The sequence below is a fragment of the Tachysurus vachellii genome, chromosome 25 (genome assembly GCF_030014155.1).
Source record: "Tachysurus vachellii isolate PV-2020 chromosome 25, HZAU_Pvac_v1, whole genome shotgun sequence".
NCBI lineage: Eukaryota > Metazoa > Chordata > Actinopteri > Siluriformes > Bagridae > Tachysurus > Tachysurus vachellii.
The window spans coordinates 12,964,106-12,984,880 of NC_083484.1; the positions used below are offsets into that span (position 1 = coordinate 12,964,106).

Below are 20,775 nucleotides of genomic sequence, written 5' to 3' on the forward strand. Positions count from 1 at the left end.
GGGATGCTGGTGTGCTGGTCAACATACTGTATGTTGTCTTTTGGATGCTAGTATAATCCCAGCAAGACCACAACAAAACCCATTTGTTACATATCACATTTCTTAGTGCATATTCATAGTTAAATAAAGACCAAGGCAATTTTCTAGAGAATTGTAATTCACTTTTTAATAAAGAAAAACATTCTGGATATTCCTATCATTTACATGGCTTTCTTATATATATATGTATATGTATATGCTGGATTTTTCAGCAGGGTGATGTGTTTCTGCAATTGTAATTTAGCAATAATCTGTTCATGTTCTGGGTGAGTTCAGCTACTTTTTTTTGTTATTGTTATTTTGTTTAAATCATACCAAATTATAATTTAAATTATAAGCACAAACTTTGGTATAATAGAATCATGACAATTATTATATGGGGAATTTGATGTCAGTTCCCTTTAATTCTTCACAAATTGCTGTGTTGAACTTCGACTCCAACTCTGGGCTGAAATAATTCTTCCAATCTCCAACAATTCCTTAGGGGGAAAAAACAACAAATTACCTAGAAACTTCAGAAACTCCCTTTTTTGGGATGTAAATAAAGTATTCCATACATTAATAAAATAGAGTGGCAGAAAAAAGTCTCTCTGAATTTGTCTCTACCTTTTCTGAGAAAAGTAGACTTCTTGGTGTCCATTACCGCCTCTGGCACCAGTGAATAGTTGGACATTTTGTTTTGCTTCATATTTATAAATGCACAGTGTTCAGTCACACGGGTCTGAGCTTCTTTGCTCAGGCACTTACCAAGAAAGAATAACATGCGTTCGAGAACACCATGCAGATCCTGAAAGTCAAAGAGTAACAGATCACCATAGCTGTAACTGATTAGTATGTAACTAAAAAAAACATGCTTTTATAGGAAAGTTACCCCGAGGCAGTCCCCCTACGTAAGGCCCCTTCCCGTACAAAGGCCACCTCCAACATCACCAAGGAGTTAATGCTTCTCTTTAGCCGGGGTGAAGTTACAAAGGACATCCTCACAAATCAAGGTAAACCATATACATCCCACCTTATGATGGATCTGTGTCATCTGTTTCAGATAAAGACCCCCACCGGGAGTGGTGGTCCGGCAACAGCCCTATCAAGTACCGAAGACTCAAAAGCAAGCTTTTGAGGCCGAGGCTTCATTAACGAGTCCATCTGTCCCTGGGCTAGCCCTATCTTTGTCCCAAAGATAGATGGCACCTTACACCTCTGTAACGAGTTCCAGCGACTCAATTTGGTGTCTGAGTTTGACATCTACCCCCTCCATTGGATCAGAGTCCTGTTGGAGAGGCTGAGGAGAGCCTGGTTCATCTCCAATTTAGACCTGACCACGGGCTACTTGCAGGTAGCCATGACACCAGATGCGCTGTCCTTTCACAGTGCTTCAACAGGGAGGAGAACTCCATCCTGTACATCAACCAGAAGCTGAGCCCTGAAGAGAAGAAGTATGCAACGGTAGAAGGGGAGGCTTTCGCCATAAAGTGGGCCCTTGAGAAGCTCCATTACTACCTAATGGGCAAGCAATTTACATTAGTCACAGACCACATGCCCGCCCAGGTCGAAGGACAGCGACACCAGAGTGACAAGGGGCAACCAACCCATGGCTCAGCATGGCAACGCAAGCACTCCTCCCCCAACTACCGCTATACAATACATACAGTACACATAAGCTAGACTGTTAAAGCTTTCTCTCTTGTCTCTTCAGACATCTTGATCACACTTATCAAGCATGTAAGTAAAAGACAGTCAACTTCCTCCAATTCTATAGCATCACCTGTATGGAAATACTTTACCTGAATCATCTCCTCGTACGTGACATAAAAGATTCTGTCACCCAGATCCGTGTTTCTCCAGCTCTTCACATGATCTGTCCACTTTCCAAACATCACTGAGCAGACAAATTCACAACATAACAGTGTTCAACAGATAAAACTCTCCATGATAGCATTGTGTTATGTACAGATCAGTTTGCTTTTCGCTCACCATTCCCTGCTAGGAATTGGTCTGCAAATTCTTCCAAGGTTCCTGGGTCATGCAGAAAACTGGCCATTTGATGGAAATGAAAAGAGGAAACCAGGACATCTTTTGGGTTTCTAGAAACATAAATGACCTAGAGGTAAAGGTAAAGAGATAAAGATAAAGGAATATAGAGTCTACATACTGCTGTTAAAATCGCAGAGTTTTCTGATGAAAAATAAAAATAATAAAAAACAAAAACATAAATAACATGATCATGGCAGAGTTTTTCTCACATTTAATTCGAAATAGCAGCCAGAAATGAAAATGTACAATTACTTGGTTTTACAAGTGTGTAAACACTTTTATAATGGGGCCTGTGACTGTGCTCACAATAAAAATCATGCTCAAAAGTCAAGATCATACATCTTTGATTAGTGTTGTGATTTGGTTTAACCGTAATGATGAATGGTGTCTGTATGATCTGTGTCTGTATGATTTCCTTTTCAGCCAAAGAGCCTACAAAGCATGTACAAGATGTCTTTGATAAAAAGTAGGTCAAAGTAGAACCTTTTGGCATTATTCTAAAACAAATGTTTGGCACAAAAATAAGGCCGCTTATCTCCCAAAGATTAAACCAAAACACCACACTTAGAGTGAAGAAGGATAGTGTCAGGGACATGGGGGTAAAAACAGACTGCAGGAGAGCGTAAAATAAACAGATTTAATAACTTAAAAAAAAACCATGAAACAGGAACACAGACTAAACACAAGACAACAGAGGACATAAGAAGAGGATTCCACGATGCCATAGGCAACACGGCACAGTTAAATACACAACACAATTAACCACATTAGGAATAGGTGTGGGGGGCACGGTGGCTTAGTGGTTAGCACGTTCGCCTCACACCTCCAGGGTTAGGGGTTCAATTCCCGCCTCCGCCTTGTGTGTGTGGAGTTTGCATGTTCTCCCCGTGCCTCGGGGGTTTCCTCCGGGTACTCTGTTTTCCTCCCCCGGTCCAAAGACATGCATGGTAGGTTGATTGTCATCTCTGGAAAATTGTCCATAGTGTGTGATCGCGTGAGTGAATGAGAGTGTGTGTGTGCCCTGCGATGGTTTGGCACTCCGTCCAGGGTGTATCCTGCCTAGATGCCTGATGAGACCTGAGAGGCACAGGCTCCCCGTGACCCGAGGTAGTTCGGATAAGCGGTAGAAAACGAGTGAGAGAGAGAGTGAGAGGAACAGGTGTGCAGAGGCGGGTAGGAAGGGACAAGGGCAGGGCAGACACAAACATAAACAAAAGCACGTGGGCAAAGTCAGGGCTGAGTCCTGACAGATAGTGGCAGCATCACACTTTGCGGCTGCTTCCCTTTAGCTGGGACTGAGGCTTAAGATATAAGGACTCATGAATAGCTTCAAATTTCTAAATATCTATTTTGGTACAGGCTTCTATTAGTCAGCTGAAGATGAAGACCATCCAGCATGATATTGACACAAAGCACAAATTCAACAGTCAAATATGCATCAGCTTCAAAAGAAGAATCGGAGTGTCTTTGAATTCATTGGGATATTTTTCACATTAAATCAAAAGCCAAGCCTTTCTGAGCCTTAACTCAGTCATTTATCTCTTTTTTTTTTTAACCTTAGCCTTAGAAGAGAAGAAAGAGGAAGGCATCAGATGATAAGGCATGTGAGACACGAAGGCCCGTGGAGCACTCAGCTTTTCTGCGATTTCAGCAGCACGTGTCTCCTCAAGCCAAGGCACTCTGTCCCAGTTGGGGATGGTCAGTACTGGTGTAAAATCCCCTCCATTCAGAAGCAGGGGAAGAATTTCCTGCATCCATGTTGTACCTGAAAAAGAGTAAGTGGTACTGTTCAAGCACATCTCGTTTGGAACTAGTTGGAAAATTAGGAAAATTCTTCAAGAAAGAAAAAACACTTTAAAAACTTAAAGAAAAAAGAAAAAGAAAAAAAAAACTATTTCTTAACAAATGCAGTTGCAAATGCATTTTTATGACACACTTTTGCATGCACTTTGTTGATCACCTTTTACTGACTGTGCATGACACAAACGGTAATGTAGTAAAGGGGAGCATTTCATAAATAGGATAAAATAAAAGTTGTTCTGTAAGTGTAATGTTAGTTGCATTACTCAACATGCATTGTTATTTATTCATATTAAAAACACTACTTTTGAGTCTAGCGAGAAGTGAGAAAAAAAGCGGAAAAAGTAGAATCACATACCAGATTTGGGATAAGTAACTGCAATAATGTCATCATCCTGTACTTGAAATGACTCAAAAGATTTCATACCGTCGTCTGTGTGTCTAATCTTTGGTAATAAAATCCTGTGATAAAGCAAATACAGGCCGTTGCTGCACATTGTGACCAGCGGTATTAGTCAAATCAGCAATAAACCAGCTGTATTTTATTGTTCTGCGTTTTAAAGCCGGTTTATACTTGTTTCTTTTCTTGGTGGAAGATGAGAAAAAAGCATACCCCCACCACCCACACACACAGACCCACCCACACCCACCAAGTGTGTAATTTGAATTTTTACCCTGGGCAGCTGGTATAATATCTGAGGAACAGCAAATTAACAATAAATGTTTAAACCATTTTAACTTGCTATCTTGTATTTAACACAATTACTAAGTAAAAATAGACAGTAATTTATGCACTAAATGAAAACCAAGTCCAAATGTCAAAACCTTTAGGGCTCTTACAGAAAAAAATCTGTAGGGCAGCAGAATAGTGTATGTCTGCTGGAAGTAATGCAGTGCTACTACTGCCTGTCTGGAACATGAAATATAATTAGAATACCCTGAATTCATCATAATTTTTGGGTGCTTTTCTTTCCTATGTGATGAAGTCAGCTTTTTAGGCTTCCTAAAGTGAATATTTAGAGCAATGTAAAACTATGAACTGGCATCTGCTTGGCTGTTGCATTACTACAGGGAATTCATGTCCCTGCAATACCACCGGAGGAACCACACAGTAATTATATTAACAAAATTAACCAAACCAAAATCAGGTATTTTTGTATATTTTATTTTTAATATTAAGACAAATAAAATAAAATAAATACAACAGATTACTGACATCGGTTCACTGGCCCCAAAACCAGGGGTGTTGCTAAGGTTGGAAAGGATGTTTATGACTCTCCAACAGTTGCATTATTATTATCTCACTCTTCCAATGAATGAATGAATAACTGTCCAATGGCCGTATTCTAGCAACAGTGCCACCTGCTTACTGGAATAGGTACTGTTCTGTTCTGTTTAACAGCTCGACGAGTAAGTTTTAAATCTGTGTATAGCAGAATGAACCTGTAAAATAAGCGTTAACTGGTGCTATCTCCCTCTGCTCCCTCTTACTTTTCATCACACTGGTTCACAGCAACTTTTGTCCCCACACATTCAGATGTTTTGTTAGAAAACATGACAGGTTTTGTCTAGTGGCGTTGCGAGGGTGATTTATCTATTAGTTAACTAGATGTTTTGTATTCTCTTGCTTGTACTGTGTGAGCGGGAAGTAGGCTGCATATTCACAGATTGGTGTTTCCTGAGTCAATAACTCCTGAGCTAAACGCTGTTACTATACAAATAACACCTCTTTTCTATCGTTGTAATGTAGAGAGGCAGCTACAACCGCGTTTTTCTACTAACAGCGTTTAGCTCAGGAGTTATTGACTCGAGAAACTCCAATCTGTGAATATGCGGCCAACTTTACTTAAGACACCGAGGCCGCTTTTCCTTCTCGATAGGTGAGTGACATTGGTTTTGCTTTGTTTCACAGAACTAATATATGCCGTCCTTTGCATGATTATACTTGTGTGTCATTTTTGCTTGTTTGTTTATCTGCAATCGTATTGTTCTTCCCTTCAGCTATGATAAAGACACATTTCTTTCCATTAGTTGCCTGGGTTGCGTATGTATGTGTGGGCGGAACTATCAATACAGGGGTGGGACCCATTTGGGTTAGGGGCGTGTTTGTTTTGGTGATTTCAAATGTCAACATTAGCTTTCAAACATCGGAGAACCTACCTTTAACTAGATGTTTTTTATTCTCTTGCTTGTACTGTGGGGTTGAGAGACAGGAAATATTTGTATAAATACTGATCTTTTGACTAGCAAAACTAGGAACGAGTTACTGCCCTGCTAAAAAAAACAGCATTGCTTTTCCAGAGGGGGGCACGGTGGCTTAGTGGTTAGCATGTTCGCCTCACACCTCCAGGGTTGGGGGTTCGATTCCCGCCTTCGCCTTGTGTGTGTGGAAACTCATGTTCTCACCGTGCCTCGGGGGTTTCCTCCGGTTACTCCGATTTCCTCCCCCGGTCCAAAGACATGCAAGGTAGGTTGATTGGCATCTATATATATATATATGTGTGTGTGTGTGTGTGAGTATATATGTTTGTTCCAAATATTTTTTGGACGATGACATTTGCCATCACACTGTAATATACACATGTGCACAAATAACGTTACACAATATAACCTTTACAACACACATTTTTGGTCTTAGCTTCCACTCTCTCTTTTAGCGAGGAACAAGTAGTATGTGGTGGCGATGACCATGTTTTTTTAAGAGGTGCTACCCGGAGTCGTTTGCCTTTAGACAACTCCTGCTCTATGTCTTCTTTATTCTCTGAAAAATTATAGAAACAAAATAAGAAACAAAACTATATATCACTCATTTGTTTATATTGTGCAGTGAACGAGTTACTGAGTTCGGTCAAACATGTCGTAGTTAATGTCCTTAAAGGTTGCATAGCAACGCTGATGCTGGGTAATATCTCTTCACGTTACCGCTTTACTAATAAAACAGACAAACATCTTAACTACATCTTAATTGAGACAAATGGATTATATCTATATATCTTTCAAAAACCATCATTCTGTATGATTTATATGCTGCTTCCCTCATGGAGCACGGGAAGTCAACATTTGTTGGTATTACTATATTTAATTTGTGGAGACTAATTTGTTTAATCCCTAACGAACGATTTTTAAATGTTTTTATTCTTTGTTATTCAAAGTTTTTTGAGCTTTGTTATTTCAGTTCTTTATTCAAAAGAGGGAGCAAAAGAAATAACACACTTATAATTAAATATATTCCAATATATTGTGTTTTAATCTTGTATTAATGTGTTGCATAGAAACATACACAAGCAAAAATAAAGCTTGTTCCCATAAAGCTCATTCCAACAAGATCATACTGGTTAACCAGCTACACCAGTCCCGTTTTGCTTGAAAACACCATGACTATGCTGGCCACCCATCTATACCAGCACTGACCAGCATTATACCAGCATGAACCAGTAAAAAACAGCCTGGACCAGCATGGAATTCATGCTGGTATATGCTGGATTTTTCCGCAGGGTGATGTGTTTCTGCAATTGTAATTTAGCAATAATCTGTTCATGTTCTGGGTGAGTTCAGCTACTTTTTTTTGTTATTCTTATTTTGTTTAAATCATACCAAATTATAATTTAAATTATAAGCACAAACTTTGGTATAATAGAATCATGACAATTATTATATGGGGAATTTGATGTCAGTTCCCTTTAATTCTTCACAAATTGCTGTGTTGAACTTCGACTCCAACTCTGGGCTGAAATAATTCTTCCAATCTCCAACAATTCCTTAGGGGGAAAAAACAACAAATTACCTAGAAACTTCAGAAACTCCCTTTTTTGGGATGTAAATAAAGTATTCCATACATTAATAAAATAGGGTGGCAGAAAAAAGTCTCTCTGAATTTGTCTCTACCTTTTCTGAGAAAAGTAGACTTCTTGGTGTCCATTACCGCCTCTGGCACCAGTGAATAGTTGGACATTTTGTTTTGCTTCATATTTATAAATGCACAGTGTTCAGTCACACGGGTCTGAGCTTCTTTGCTCAGGCACTTACCAAGAAAGAATAACATGCGTTCGAGAACACCATGCAGATCCTGAAAGTCAAAGAGTAACAGATCACCATAGCTGTAACTGATTAGTATGTAACTAAAAAAAACATGCTTTTATAGGAAAGTTACCCCGAGGCAGTCCCCCTACGTAAGGCCCCTTCCCGTACAAAGGCCACCTCCAACATCACCAAGGAGTTAATGCTTCTCTTTAGCCGGGGTGAAGTTACAAAGGACATCCTCACAAATCAAGGTAAACCATATACATCCCACCTTATGATGGATCTGTGTCATCAGTTTCAGATAAAGACCCCCACCGGGAGTGGTGGTCCGGCAACAGCCCTATCAAGTACCGAAGACTCAAAAGCAAGCTTTTGAGGCCGAGGCTTCATTAACGAGTCCATCTGTCCCTGGGCTAGCCCTATCTTTGTCCCAAAGATAGATGGCACCTTACACCTCTGTAACGAGTTCCAGCGACTCAATTTGGTGTCTGAGTTTGACATCTACCCCCTCCATTGGATCAGAGTCCTGTTGGAGAGGCTGAGGAGAGCCTGGTTCATCTCCAATTTAGACCTGACCACGGGCTACTTGCAGGTAGCCATGACACCAGATGCGCTGTCCTTTCACAGTGCTTCAACAGGGAGGAGAACTCCATCCTTTACATCAACCAGAAGCTGAGCCCTGAAGAGAAGAAGTATGCAACGGTAGAAGGGGAGGCTTTCGCCATTAAGTGGGCCCTTGAGAAGCTCCATTACTACCTAATGGGCAAGCAATTTACATTAGTCACAGACCACATGCCCGCCCAGGTCGAAGGACAGCAACACCAGAGTGACAAGGGGCAACCAACCCATGGCTCAGCATGGCAACGCAAGCGCTCCTCCCCCAACTACCGCTATACAATACATACAGTACACATAAGCTAGACTGTTAAAGCTTTCTCTCTTGTCTCTTCAGACATCTTGATCACACTTATCAAGCATGTAAGTAAAAGACAGTCAACTTCCTCCAATTCTATAGCATCACCTGTATGGAAATACTTTACCTGAATCATCTCCTCGTACGTGACATAAAAGATTCTGTCACCCAGATCCGTGTTTCTCCAGCTCTTCACATGATCTGTCCACTTTCCAAACATCACTGAGCAGACAAATTCACAACATAACAGTGTTCAACAGATAAAACTCTCCATGATAGCATTGTGTTATGTACAGATCAGTTTGCTTTTCGCTCACCATTCCCTGCTAGGAATTGGTCTGCAAATTCTTCCAAGGTTCCTGGGTCATGCAGAAAACTGGCCATTTGATGGAAATGAAAAGAGGAAACCAGGACATCTTTTGGGTTTCTAGAAACATAAATGACCTAGAGGTAAAGGTAAAGAGATAAAGATAAAGGAATATAGAGTCTACATACTGCTGTTAAAATCAGTTTTTTGATGAAAAATAAAAATAATTAAAAAAAGCTTGATCATGGCAGTTTTTCTCACATTTAATTCGAAATAGCAGCCAGAAATGAAATGTTAGGCAAAACGTAAAAAGTGTGCCAGCACTTTTATAATAGGGCATGATACTTTTATAATGATTTCCCTTCAAGCCAGAGCTTAGAAAACATTTCTTTGTTAAAAACTGTCAAATCAGGGAGATGGCTACAAATTTCCAAACCAGATGTACAATGGAACACTGTGAAGGTCATCATCAACACCTGGAGAAAATGTGACACTGCAGTAACGTTAACAAGCAAAGGATGTCTCTATAAATTAGGGGAACTGAAAAAGAGACCAACAGCAACTGTAAAGGAGCTGCAGTAATATCTCTATAGTGACTCTTGGCTTGTGACAACATGAAACACTCTCTCATATTCTTCACATAAATGGGCTTTGGTGTAGCATTGCTAGACAGGATAAAATCACCATCCAAGCCATGTGGCATGTAAATGGTCTGGTGAGGCCAAAGTAGAAACTTTTGGTGTTATTCTAAAACATAGGTTTGTCACAAAATCAAAATCTTCAAAGAACACCACACTCAGAGTGAAGAATGGTGGTGGCAGCATCACACTTTGGGGCTACATCTCTTTAGCTGGTACTGGGGGTCAGGTCCAAACCTTAAGATATAAGGACTCATGAATAGCTTTAAATTTCTAAATATCAATTTTGGTAGTCAACAGTCAACTATGCATCAGCTTCAAAAGAAAAATCTAAGTGTCTTTGAATGGCCGGTAGAACGACCTGAACTAGGCAGAACACAGGAGATCCATGTGCAATACATCTGGAACATTTTCCCATGAAAGAATGGTTACTATGTGAATGCTTACCTAGATACTGAAAGTCATTGGGATATTTTTCACTTTAAATCAAAAGCCAAGCCTTTCTGAGCCTTCACTCAGTCATTTATCGGGGATGTGGTAGCTCAGTGGTTAAGGTGTTGGGCTACTGATCAGAAGGTCATGGGTTCGAACCCCAGGTCCACCAAGCTGCCACTGCTGGGCCCCTGAGCAAGGCCCTTAACCCTCAGTTGCTCAGTTGTAAGTCACTCTGGATAAGGGTGTCTGCTAAATGCTGTAAATGTAAATTTATCTCTTTTTTTTTTTACCTTAGCCTTAGAAGAGAAGAAAGAGGAAGGCATCAGATGATAAGGCATGTGAGACACGAAGGCCCGTGGAGCACTCAGCTTTTCTGCGATTTCAGCAGCACGTGTCTCCTCAAGCCAAGGCATTCTGTCCCAGTTGGGGATGGTCAGTACTGGTGTAAAATCCCCTCCATTCAGAAGCAGGAGAAGAATTTCCTGCATCCATGTTGTACCTGAAAAAGAGTAAGTGGTACTGTTCAAGCACATCTCAGTTGCTAGCTGGAATATGAGGAAAATACGGTGGCCAGGAAGTGCAAAACAAATTAACAAATCCGAAAACACATTAACAAGTCAGACAACCCGGAAGAGGTTGGTATAGTTTGTGAATGGAAACTTACCATCATCGGACGAGACACCTTTCATTCACCTGTATATCTTTAATGACAGGTGTCTTGTCCAATGAGCGGTAAGTTTCCATTCACAAACTATACCTACCGCTTCCGGGATGTCTGAATCGGTGCACGAAACACATTAACAAATCAGAAAACACATTAACAAATCCGAAAACACATTAACAAATCAGAAAACACATTAACAAATCCGAAAACACATTAACAAATCCCAAAACACATTAACAAATCCCAAAACACATTAACAAGTCAGAAAACACATTAACAAATCCCAAAACACATTAACAAATCCCAAAACACATTAACAAATCACAAAACACATTAACAAGTCAGAAAACACATTAACAAATCCGAAAACACATTAACAAATCACAAAACACATTAACAAATCCCAAAACATATTAACAAATCCGAAAACACATTAACAAATCAGAAAACACATTAACAAATCCGAAAACACATTAACAAATCACAAAACACATTAACAAGTCAAAAAACACATTAACAAATCCGAAAACACATTAACAAATCCCAAAACACATTAACAAATCCCAAAACACATTAACAAATCCCAAAACACATTAACAAATCCCAAAACACATTAACAAATCCGAAAACACATTAACAAGTCAGAAAACACATTAACAAATCCGAAAACACATTAACAAATCCGAAAACACATTAACAAATCACAAAACACATTAACAAATCCCAAAACACATTAACAAATCAGAAAACACATTAACAAATCCCAAAACACATTAACAAATCAGAAAACACATTAACAAATCCCAAAACACATTAACAAATCAGAAAACACATTAACAAATCAGAAAACACATTAACAAATCAGAAAAACAAATTAACAAATCAGAAAACACATTAACAAATCAGAAAAACAAATTAACAAATCCGAATGTGTTTTGCACTTCTCGGCCACCGTAGGAAAATACAAACGCTTCAAGAACGAAAAAAACACTTCAAGAAAAATGGTAAAGAAAAAAAATCTAATTTCTTATCAAATGCAGTCGAACACATTTTTATGACATTTAATATTTTTAGCATACATTGTTGATCACCTTTTTAAAACCCAAACTGTAATGTAGTAAAAAAAAAGTGAATTTCATAAATAGGATACAAAAAAAAAGTAAAATAAAAATTCTGTAAGTGTAGTGTGGGTTGCATTAATCAATATGCATTGTTATTTATTTATTTAATTAATTTTAACAACACTACTTTTGAGCAATGAATTTTAGAAAGTGGAAGAAGTAAAATCACATACCAGATTTGGGATAAGTCACTACAATCACGTCATCATCCTGCACTTGAAACGACTCAAAATATTTCAAACTGTCGTCTGTGTGTACAGTCTTTGGTAATAAAAGTCCATGATAAAGCAAGTACAGGTCGTTGCTGGACATTCTGACCGTAGATTATAGTCAACCCAGTGGACGGATCAGTCAATGTTGTTATGCAGAACAACCCTTCAGTAAAGGTGTCTCGATGTCACGTGGGTGGTTCACTGCTTTCTAAACATGAACAGACATATTATTCAGTTTGTTTAATATGCTGCCGGAGGACGTGTGTAGAAAAAATAGTTTAAAGTGGTTGAGCAATAGTAGGTCACATGACCATATGCACCATGTAGGTAACTTTAGCTGGGTTTGGAACTGACACGCATACACACACACTTTTCTTACAGTGTAATTAATTTTTAGTGTGTGCACCTGAGAGTTGAGGTGAATTCTCATCTCCTCATCTAACTTGAAATACAGTGACATGCAAAAGTTTATGCACCCAATCAAAATTTCTGTTTTTGTGAGCAGTTAAACAAGTGGACAATGAAATGATCTCCAAAAGGCATAAAGTTACAGATGACGCATTTCTTTATATTTTAAACTAAATCTTTTTTCCCCCCATCTTTTACATTTATAAAATAACAGAAAAGGAAAAGTGCTCACAGCACAAGTTTGAGCACTCTGCATAGTTAGTACCTAGTAGAACCTCCTTTGGCAAGTAGTTTGTAAATGCTTTTTGTAGCCTGCCAAGAGCCTTTCAGTTCTTGTTTGAGGAATTTTCGCCCATTCTTCCTTCCAGTTCTGTGAGATTCCTAGGCCATCTTGCACGCACTGCTCTTTTGAGGTCTGTCCACAAATTTTCAGTGATGTTTAGGTCAGGAGATTTGTTGGATGTTTAGGTCCAGAATTTGTTGGAAATTAATTTAATCCATTCTTCCCTCTACCCATGAAATGTTCTCAATGCCGTTGACTGCAATACGACCCCAAAGCATGATCTATCCACCCTATGCTTAACAGTAGGATTGGTGTTCTTTTCATTAAATTCTGTGCACTTTGTTCTCCAAACATACCTTTGCTCATTGCGGCCAAAGAGTTCTATTTTAACCTCATCAGTCCACATGACTTTTTTTCCAAAATGCATCAGGCTTATGCAAATATTCTTTTGCAAAAATCAGACATTGAGGATGAAGGAGAGATTTTTCTTCTGATGACTCTTCCAAGAGGGCAATATTTGTGAATGTGCCACTGAACTGTTGAACAATATACCACAACTCCAGAGTCTGCCAAAGTTTTTTGCAGTCAAACTGGGGTTCTGACTTGATTTTCTAGCAATCTTACTAGCAGTTCTCTCTGGTATTTTTTCTTGGCCTTCCAGACCTTATTTTGACCTCCACTGTTCCTGTTAACTGCCATTTCTTAATTACATTCCAGACTAAAGAAATCTGTACCTGAAAACACTTTGCTCTCTTCTTATAGCAATCTCCTGCTTTGTGAGGATCAATCAATTTTTATTTTTAGATTGCTAGACAACTGCTTAGAGGAACACATAGCTGCTGGTTGTTGGGACAAGGTTAGAGGAAGCTGGGTATTTATAAAGCTTTGAAATTTGCATGACATCGAACAAGCCATAACAGACTAATTAAGGTCTGATAGCCTAGTCAAAGTTATCTGAAGTCTCCACTCCACTCATTTAAGTCTCCTGGGGTTCTTTTTCAGGGTGCTGCTTTCCCTTTTCACTCTAAAATTGTAGAAAACAAACAATACACTAATATTGCTTAAAATATTGCAAAAGAGTGTTTCATATTTAACGTTCAAATAAACAGAAATTTTGACCGGGGTGCCCAAACTTTCACGTCACTGTATAGTATCTATGGAAAAGCAAATCAAACAACAGCAAACGTGTTTAATCTGTTTACCTTGCTATCTTCTTTTTACATTTTCTACGTAAAATAAGCAATAATATAATCACTGAACACACAAACACAAGTCCAGATGTAAAAGCCGTCAAAACATCTCTTACACTAACAAATCTGTAGTGCAGCAAAATAGTGTAAGTCTGCTAGAAGTAATGCGGTGCATCTGAACATGAAATATAATTTGAATATCCCTTCATTCATCATCATTTTTGGGTGCTTTTCTTTCCTATGTGATGAAGTCAGCTTTTTAGGCTTCCTAACATGAATATTGATGAATATCCTAACATGAATATGTACCAACTATGAACTGCCATCTGATTGGCTGTTGGCTAAATTCTCTCCCCTGCAATACCACCAGAGGAAACACAAAGTAATTATATTAACAAAATGAACAAAACCAGGATCAGTTATTTCTGTATATTTTAATTCATTATGAAGACAAATAAAAAAAAAAAATACAAGAGACATCTGACATCGTCTCACTGGCTCAGACAGTCAAAAAAACCAGACAGAACCTCTCGTGTTTTCTAACAAAACACCCGAATGTGTGGAGAGATAAGAAAAGCCTCAGCTGCTGTGAACGAGTGTGATGAAAAGAAAAAGGGAGCAGAGGGAGATGGCACCCGTTAACACCGCTTTTACCAACAGAGCCGTCCAACTGCCCAGGAGGAACAAGTGAACAAACAACCTACAAGGACAGGGAAAGAAAAAAACAATGCATATAGTACCACATGAGATTATACATCGGATTATTCAAAAGTTGTACACTCATACAGAAGGACCTATGATTATTAAAGGTGGGGTCTCCGTTGTTTGAGAAATGCTTCAGAAAACTGAGTCGGGTCGACAAACAAAACAAATACAAAACTAACGTGTAGCCAATGAGCAGAAAAGGGCGTGTCTTTTTTAATATGGGTGGAGAGAGTGTTCAGTGCGCATGTGTGACATTAGCAGAAAGCGGTTTTAACATTGACATGGAGGATAAAAACAAAGAAAGAAAGCGAAGAAAGGCTTACGATAAGGTAAGAAGTAGGACGTGTTAATATAGGATCAGCTTTCCAGCGCTGGAGAGAACTGAAGGAGCAGGAAGTTGGTACATATTCACAGATTGGAGTTTCCCGAGTCAATAACTCCTGAGCTAAACACTGTTACTACACAAATAACACCTCTTTTCTATCATAGTAATGTAGAGAGGCAGCTACAACCGCGTTTTGTGTAGTAACAGCATTCAGCTCAGGAGTTATTGACTCGGGAAACTCCGATCTGTGAATATGCAGCCAACTTTACTTAAGACGCTGAGGCGCTTTTTTCCTTCTCGATAGGTGAGTAACATTGGTTTTGCTTTGTTTCACATAACTAATATATGCCTTTGTCCTTTACATCATTATGCTTGTGTGTCATTTTTGCTTATTTGTTTATCTACAATCGTATTGTTCTTCCCTTCAGCTATAATAGACACATTTCTTTCCATTAGTTGCCTGGGTTACGTATGTATGTGTGGGCGGAGCTATCAATACAGGGGTGGGACCCATTTGGGTTAGGGGCGTGTTTGTTTTGGCGATTTCAAATGTCAACATTGGCTTTCAAACAACGAAGACCTTACCTTTAATTGCTATTAGTTACGAAATCAAGCACTACACAATATTCCAGGATCAGTACCTGATCAGAACCTGAGAAAGTGTCAGGACAGAGGGTTTTTTTTGTACAATAACTCTTCAAATTTCATGTGAAATATAAGATACTCACTCCATTAAAAATGCCTTGTACACACAGAGCCCCAGCAGCACAGTCACCGGTAAACGGAAACTTTTCGGCAGGTCGTACCGCGTGAACATCCACACTACTGCAGCCATGGCGATGTAGTGAACCTACGACAAAAATGAGAGACTGCTGTTTTAATACTTTAACATCCATAAGCCTGTGGAAGAGCAGCACAAACTAAGTATGGTTCTAGGTTCTTAAAGGAACATTATATATTACATCACACCAAACACAATGGATCACCCAAGAGCCTTTGACTTCACATTAATAAGATAAAATGTAAATCTAATGTAAATATAAATCCTCATACCAAACTGATGTTGGAATCGAAGCTCATTTGGATGTATTTCCAATCGAACTCGATCCCTCGAGCTCCGACCCATAAAGGAATACACCTGTTGAAGTACATGAACATTAGTATTTTACAATTCTTTAAATTTATATTTTAGATATAAAACAATGTGAAATATATTTAAGATTACATAATGAACTTAAAAATAAGCTACCACAATATTTTTAGCACCCTAACAGTACAAAACACACACAGTAATACAAAGTTTTAATTTTTTAAGGTATCTGAAATATCTCCCTGTTAAAATAAATTATTGACTCATCCGATAACAGAAAATCTCAGTATGATTAACTCTTCTGCAGACCGTGGGTCAATCTGAGCCAGCTGGAAAGTTTAATGTGTCTATGCTTGTGTATGATTATGTGTCTATGCTCAAGGCTGGAAAGTTTAATGTGTCATAACTTGGGTTTCCTTCCACATATTTGCCTGAAATTTACCAGGATTGTTCCAAATTATGAACTTTGCAAGTAAAATTAATTTTGTCTATTTTCGCTGAACTTGTGTTCGTTAAATCAATACTTTCCTCCTTAAGTCATCCAGGGCCAACTTGACCTGGCCACATTTAGTGGGGCAATAGGTCACACTTTTGCCCTTTTCAGCACAATGAACATACATACAGGCTCGAAAATGCACACATAAAATGTCCACTAACACACGCACCCAATACACACTCACACACCATACACCACACACACACACACAGAAGTAAACACATACACACATTGGGCATTGCCTTTCATTAGGCCTCCAGAAAAAAAAAAAGCTACACATTTGTAAATATTTCACACTTTTGATATGCCTTTGCCCAGCAGAGGACAAAATATGATCTACCGAAATGATGCTACACACACACACACACACTCACAAGCATTGGGCATTGCATTTCATTAGGCCTCCAGAAAAAACAAAAGCTACTCATTTGTAAATATTTGTGTATTTGTCCAGCTGGGGGCAATATCTTTTCTACCAACAAGCTTTGCGCACACACACACATAGACACACATACAGACAAAATAGACATTGCAAGTGTAAAATGTTCACAAATGTAAAGCTGATCACACAATGGTGATAATTGTATAATTTTTGATTTATAAGCATTCAAGACAATTTGACCTGGAAAAAACAGGTTTTATTATTTGCTGACATTAAAAATGGTCAAAATGGTTTCAAAAAAATCTCCTGGCTTTGAAATATACCAGCCTGTAATTGTGCAACAACTTTTGTTCCTCTATAGTGAAAATAATTCAAAATTTCTGGGTTTTTTTTTTTTTTTTTACTAGAAAATGAGGCATTTTTGCATATTAATGCAAAATGAGGTTTATTATACCAAATATTACAAAAATCTTTGCAAAATATATGTTAATATGTTGGAAACAAGTTAGACTAAAAAGTTGAAAAAAAATGGCTATTATATATACTTCATTTTTTATAAGCAGTCAAAACAGACAAGGTCAAGTCGACTCGGCGAAAGGAAAACAGGACGGTTAAAGCTGTTTACTGTTTCTCAGGATGATTAAAAGAAATCTTTACTTTCTTCATACTGCATTCCAAAACAGATCACTTCCTCTATAATCCAGCTATTTGTTTAAAATCAAAGAAATTGATTAAACCCATAAATATGAAGTCTAACTGATGGGATAAGAAGATCCTGTAGGGTATTAATACGTATCAGCATGCTAATAGTAACATGTTTGCTAACATTTCAGAGGTTTAAGCATACAGATGTTAGCTAGCTTTAGCTGTTTGCTCATGTTACTTGTTTTCATGTGCAAAGATTTTTTTTGTGTGTTTTTGACTCCTATGCTTTCCCTTTCCCCTTCTTTATTCAAGTAGATAATGGAGTTTATACTTTTGCACTTGAGTTAAGAATTGTAAGCCGTAATGTTACCAGACCCGAGTGACTTCTTGTACTTTGGTAATGCATTTTGTCTACCATCCAACATCATTGTGTATGTGTTGTACCTTGACATAACAAGTTCAGCTGTGGCCCAGCCCATAGCAGCCACCATTATTTTGTACTCTCCTTTCCCAGCGTTTCTGGACATGACCAGATGAAGCCCTAACAGATCTGCCATGTCCACTGTGGCCTTCATAAATTCCTGCAGGTCAGGACATAAAACAGTAAATAAATGAAATGCTTGTATGACCTCATTATTAAACACTGAAATATCTGATCGTATTTAAGTCCACATGTCTATCATTTTCTTGTTTCCTATTATTAACAGTAGATCCCAGTTGTCTGCTAAAAAAAAACTCCAAGTCCATGTCACATCCACAATGCAGAAGAAAATGCTATATGGGTATAGTGACGTATGCTCAGCTCGTTCTGGCTAAAGGCACTTTGCAAGTCAATATGACTCAAAATGATCAGCATCAGTTTTACTTTCAAAGCAGCCGGTTTTCTGTTATGAATCTACATGATCAGTTCTTAACTGAAACCATTCTACTGGCTGTTGTAACAAGTCACTTACCCCGACAAAGTCATACACACCCGCACCGCCTTCCCAGGTGGGAAAAAATGTAGCAAGGAACAGCATCTGTAGGCCAGAAAAGAAAAAGTTGTAAAGTATAATCTTGTTGTTTAAGGTGCAAATACATTTATTATGTTAATAAGATCCAAGATTATTTCTCACTTTGCATAGTTGTACAAAGAGGTAAGTGGCCCCTGCTTGGACACATCTCCAGAATGCATTATATTCTGATCTGAAACCAATTTGTGAGCAAATTATTATAAGTTTGTCTGTAAAATTGTAACAAGACAATATTAAATGATTTTGCTACTAAATGGTTATGTTTATCATACATGATGAATCATACACACAACTTTTCATCAACTCACTCTTTCAGCTTATAACAACGGGATGCAGTTGAGGTCGTGTGTTTACATACGTCTTGTAAGATGTTAATAATTAAAGAAAGAAACAGGGATCATAAAATTGCATCGTTTTTGATTGCATACTGCCCTGTTTAAACCTGAGCTTTATGCTTAATGCTGTGTGTTACCTTGATGATCAAAGTCTATTTTTGTTTTAGGATAGTTATAAATGAGTCCTTTATTTGTCATAAGCCGTTAAACTGCCTGCTGATTTTAAGAAAAAACCTTAAGTATTGCAGCATCTTCTTTTAAACAGAAGGACCCGTGAGTGTAAACTTGTCGCGTCACGTGAGTGTAAACTTGGGAACAGGATGATCAGTGTAAATTGTTAATACTTTATCTTCTGGGAAACCTGTAAATATCATGTAAAAAATAAGATATAAGCAATCGTATGTCATTGATTCTCTCCTACCACAAGATAATGTAATGTAATGCTAACACTACTTTAGGTGACACTTTAAAAGCTCCTTGGGAAGATTATTGGAAGCTCCTATAAGAGGATTAATACACTGCAGCACCACAAGCTAGTCATTTCAACCTGAGCAACATCTAAACAAACACAAAACACTCAGACATTTTACAGAATAGAGAAAACACACTTACAATCCACTGCATTTGTAGGTTATGAAGTAAGGAAAATACGCCAAGGCAAAACAATTCCCAAAATGAAAAAGAGTCATTGTTTTAAGAAGGAACTATAAAATAAACACCCTTTAGACCTGTCAACAGAGAGAGACAGAAATAAAACAACATGAGTCGTCATTATGAACAAATGTTTTTCATTTTTATTTCACAATAACGTCTTTAATTAAACAAAGACAAAAAGTAAATACATAAGTACACAAACAGCTACAACCATGGCTGAGTCCAAATAAGGTCTCTTACAGTCTATATAGGGCCCTAGATAGGGATCAAGTGCTGTCGTTATGTACCCTAAGTAGTTCACCTCTATTAAGGGGACATGGGGACATTTGGAACACAGCCCACACACATAAGCTAGAGGTCTTACAAGCTACATGGCTAAAAGCTAAAGGCTCACACGGTATATCAAAATGACACCTTTTCTCGCGACACACATGTCCTAAAAACCTAAAATGTACGTTTATTAAAAACAGCAAACATTTAAATGTCATTACATTTAATACTTTACCGAATAAACGTTGATGTTTCTTAATGAAACGTCTTCTTCTTCTTGACACGGGTTCAGCACCGAAAAGATTCCGGGCTTCAACAACATAGCACAAAAAAGGTTCCGTTTTCTTTCCTTAGTTTGTAATACTAATTCGATTGCTTAAACAATTACTTATGTATTTCGTCCTTAGGAAATATTGCTTATTTTTACGCATTTTAATCTTTTTTTTTTACTTAATCATAACTGACATTTTCTGTAGATTCATGCAGAAACAGACATTTACAGCAATTGCACAGAATGATATGTCTCCTAGATTAGATCTTCATTTTAGCTGATTTCATTTCAGCCCAAAACGTGTACACATGCATCACAGATGTAACTTGGACTTGATGTAACTTGAAATAGGATAATTGTCAAATCTTTCGTCCCTTTCCAACAAAATAGCAGGTCAGAATGTTGAGCCAGTGGTGGGCATGGGCTCAAAAAAGAGTGGTTGAAGCTGTGTAAAGGTGTGGGAAATGTTTTCTTCACACACTTTGAGCTTGTTAACATCATTCAGTTAACGCCTGAATGCCGCAGCTT

At 38.2% G+C, this 20,775-nt stretch overlaps 3 protein-coding genes across 3 annotated transcripts; all 3 read right to left on the bottom strand.

Moving 5' to 3' along the window:
* Positions 1 to 331: 331 nt before the first annotated feature.
* On the bottom strand, positions 332 to 4,447 carry LOC132840168 (sulfotransferase 2B1-like). The gene is made up of 6 exons (XM_060861617.1): positions 4,229 to 4,447; positions 3,627 to 3,835; positions 2,011 to 2,137; positions 1,821 to 1,915; positions 646 to 826; positions 332 to 518 (listed from the first exon to the last, which is right to left on the bottom strand). Exons 1-6 carry the CDS (start codon positions 4,365 to 4,367, stop codon positions 412 to 414), a joined length of 858 nt encoding a protein of 285 aa, XP_060717600.1. The 5' UTR covers positions 4,368 to 4,447; the 3' UTR covers positions 332 to 411.
* A 2,825-nt stretch (positions 4,448 to 7,272) lies between these two features.
* Positions 7,273 to 13,158, bottom strand: LOC132840312 (sulfotransferase 2B1-like). Its single transcript, XM_060861859.1, has 7 exons — positions 12,854 to 13,158; positions 12,142 to 12,388; positions 10,474 to 10,682; positions 9,121 to 9,247; positions 8,931 to 9,025; positions 7,756 to 7,936; positions 7,273 to 7,628 (listed from the first exon to the last, which is right to left on the bottom strand). Exons 2-7 carry the CDS (start codon positions 12,278 to 12,280, stop codon positions 7,522 to 7,524), a joined length of 858 nt encoding a protein of 285 aa, XP_060717842.1. The 5' UTR covers positions 12,281 to 12,388; positions 12,854 to 13,158; the 3' UTR covers positions 7,273 to 7,521.
* Positions 13,159 to 14,476: 1,318 nt separating this feature from the next.
* Positions 14,477 to 20,296, bottom strand: tmem147 (transmembrane protein 147). Its single transcript, XM_060861860.1, has 8 exons — positions 20,212 to 20,296; positions 19,665 to 19,780; positions 18,820 to 18,889; positions 18,658 to 18,723; positions 18,149 to 18,285; positions 16,145 to 16,229; positions 15,820 to 15,941; positions 14,477 to 14,761 (listed from the first exon to the last, which is right to left on the bottom strand). The coding sequence occupies exons 2-8, from the start codon at positions 19,739 to 19,741 to the stop codon at positions 14,641 to 14,643; spliced, it is 678 nt and encodes a 225-aa protein (XP_060717843.1). The 5' UTR covers positions 19,742 to 19,780; positions 20,212 to 20,296; the 3' UTR covers positions 14,477 to 14,640.
* Positions 20,297 to 20,775: the final 479 nt, after the last annotated feature.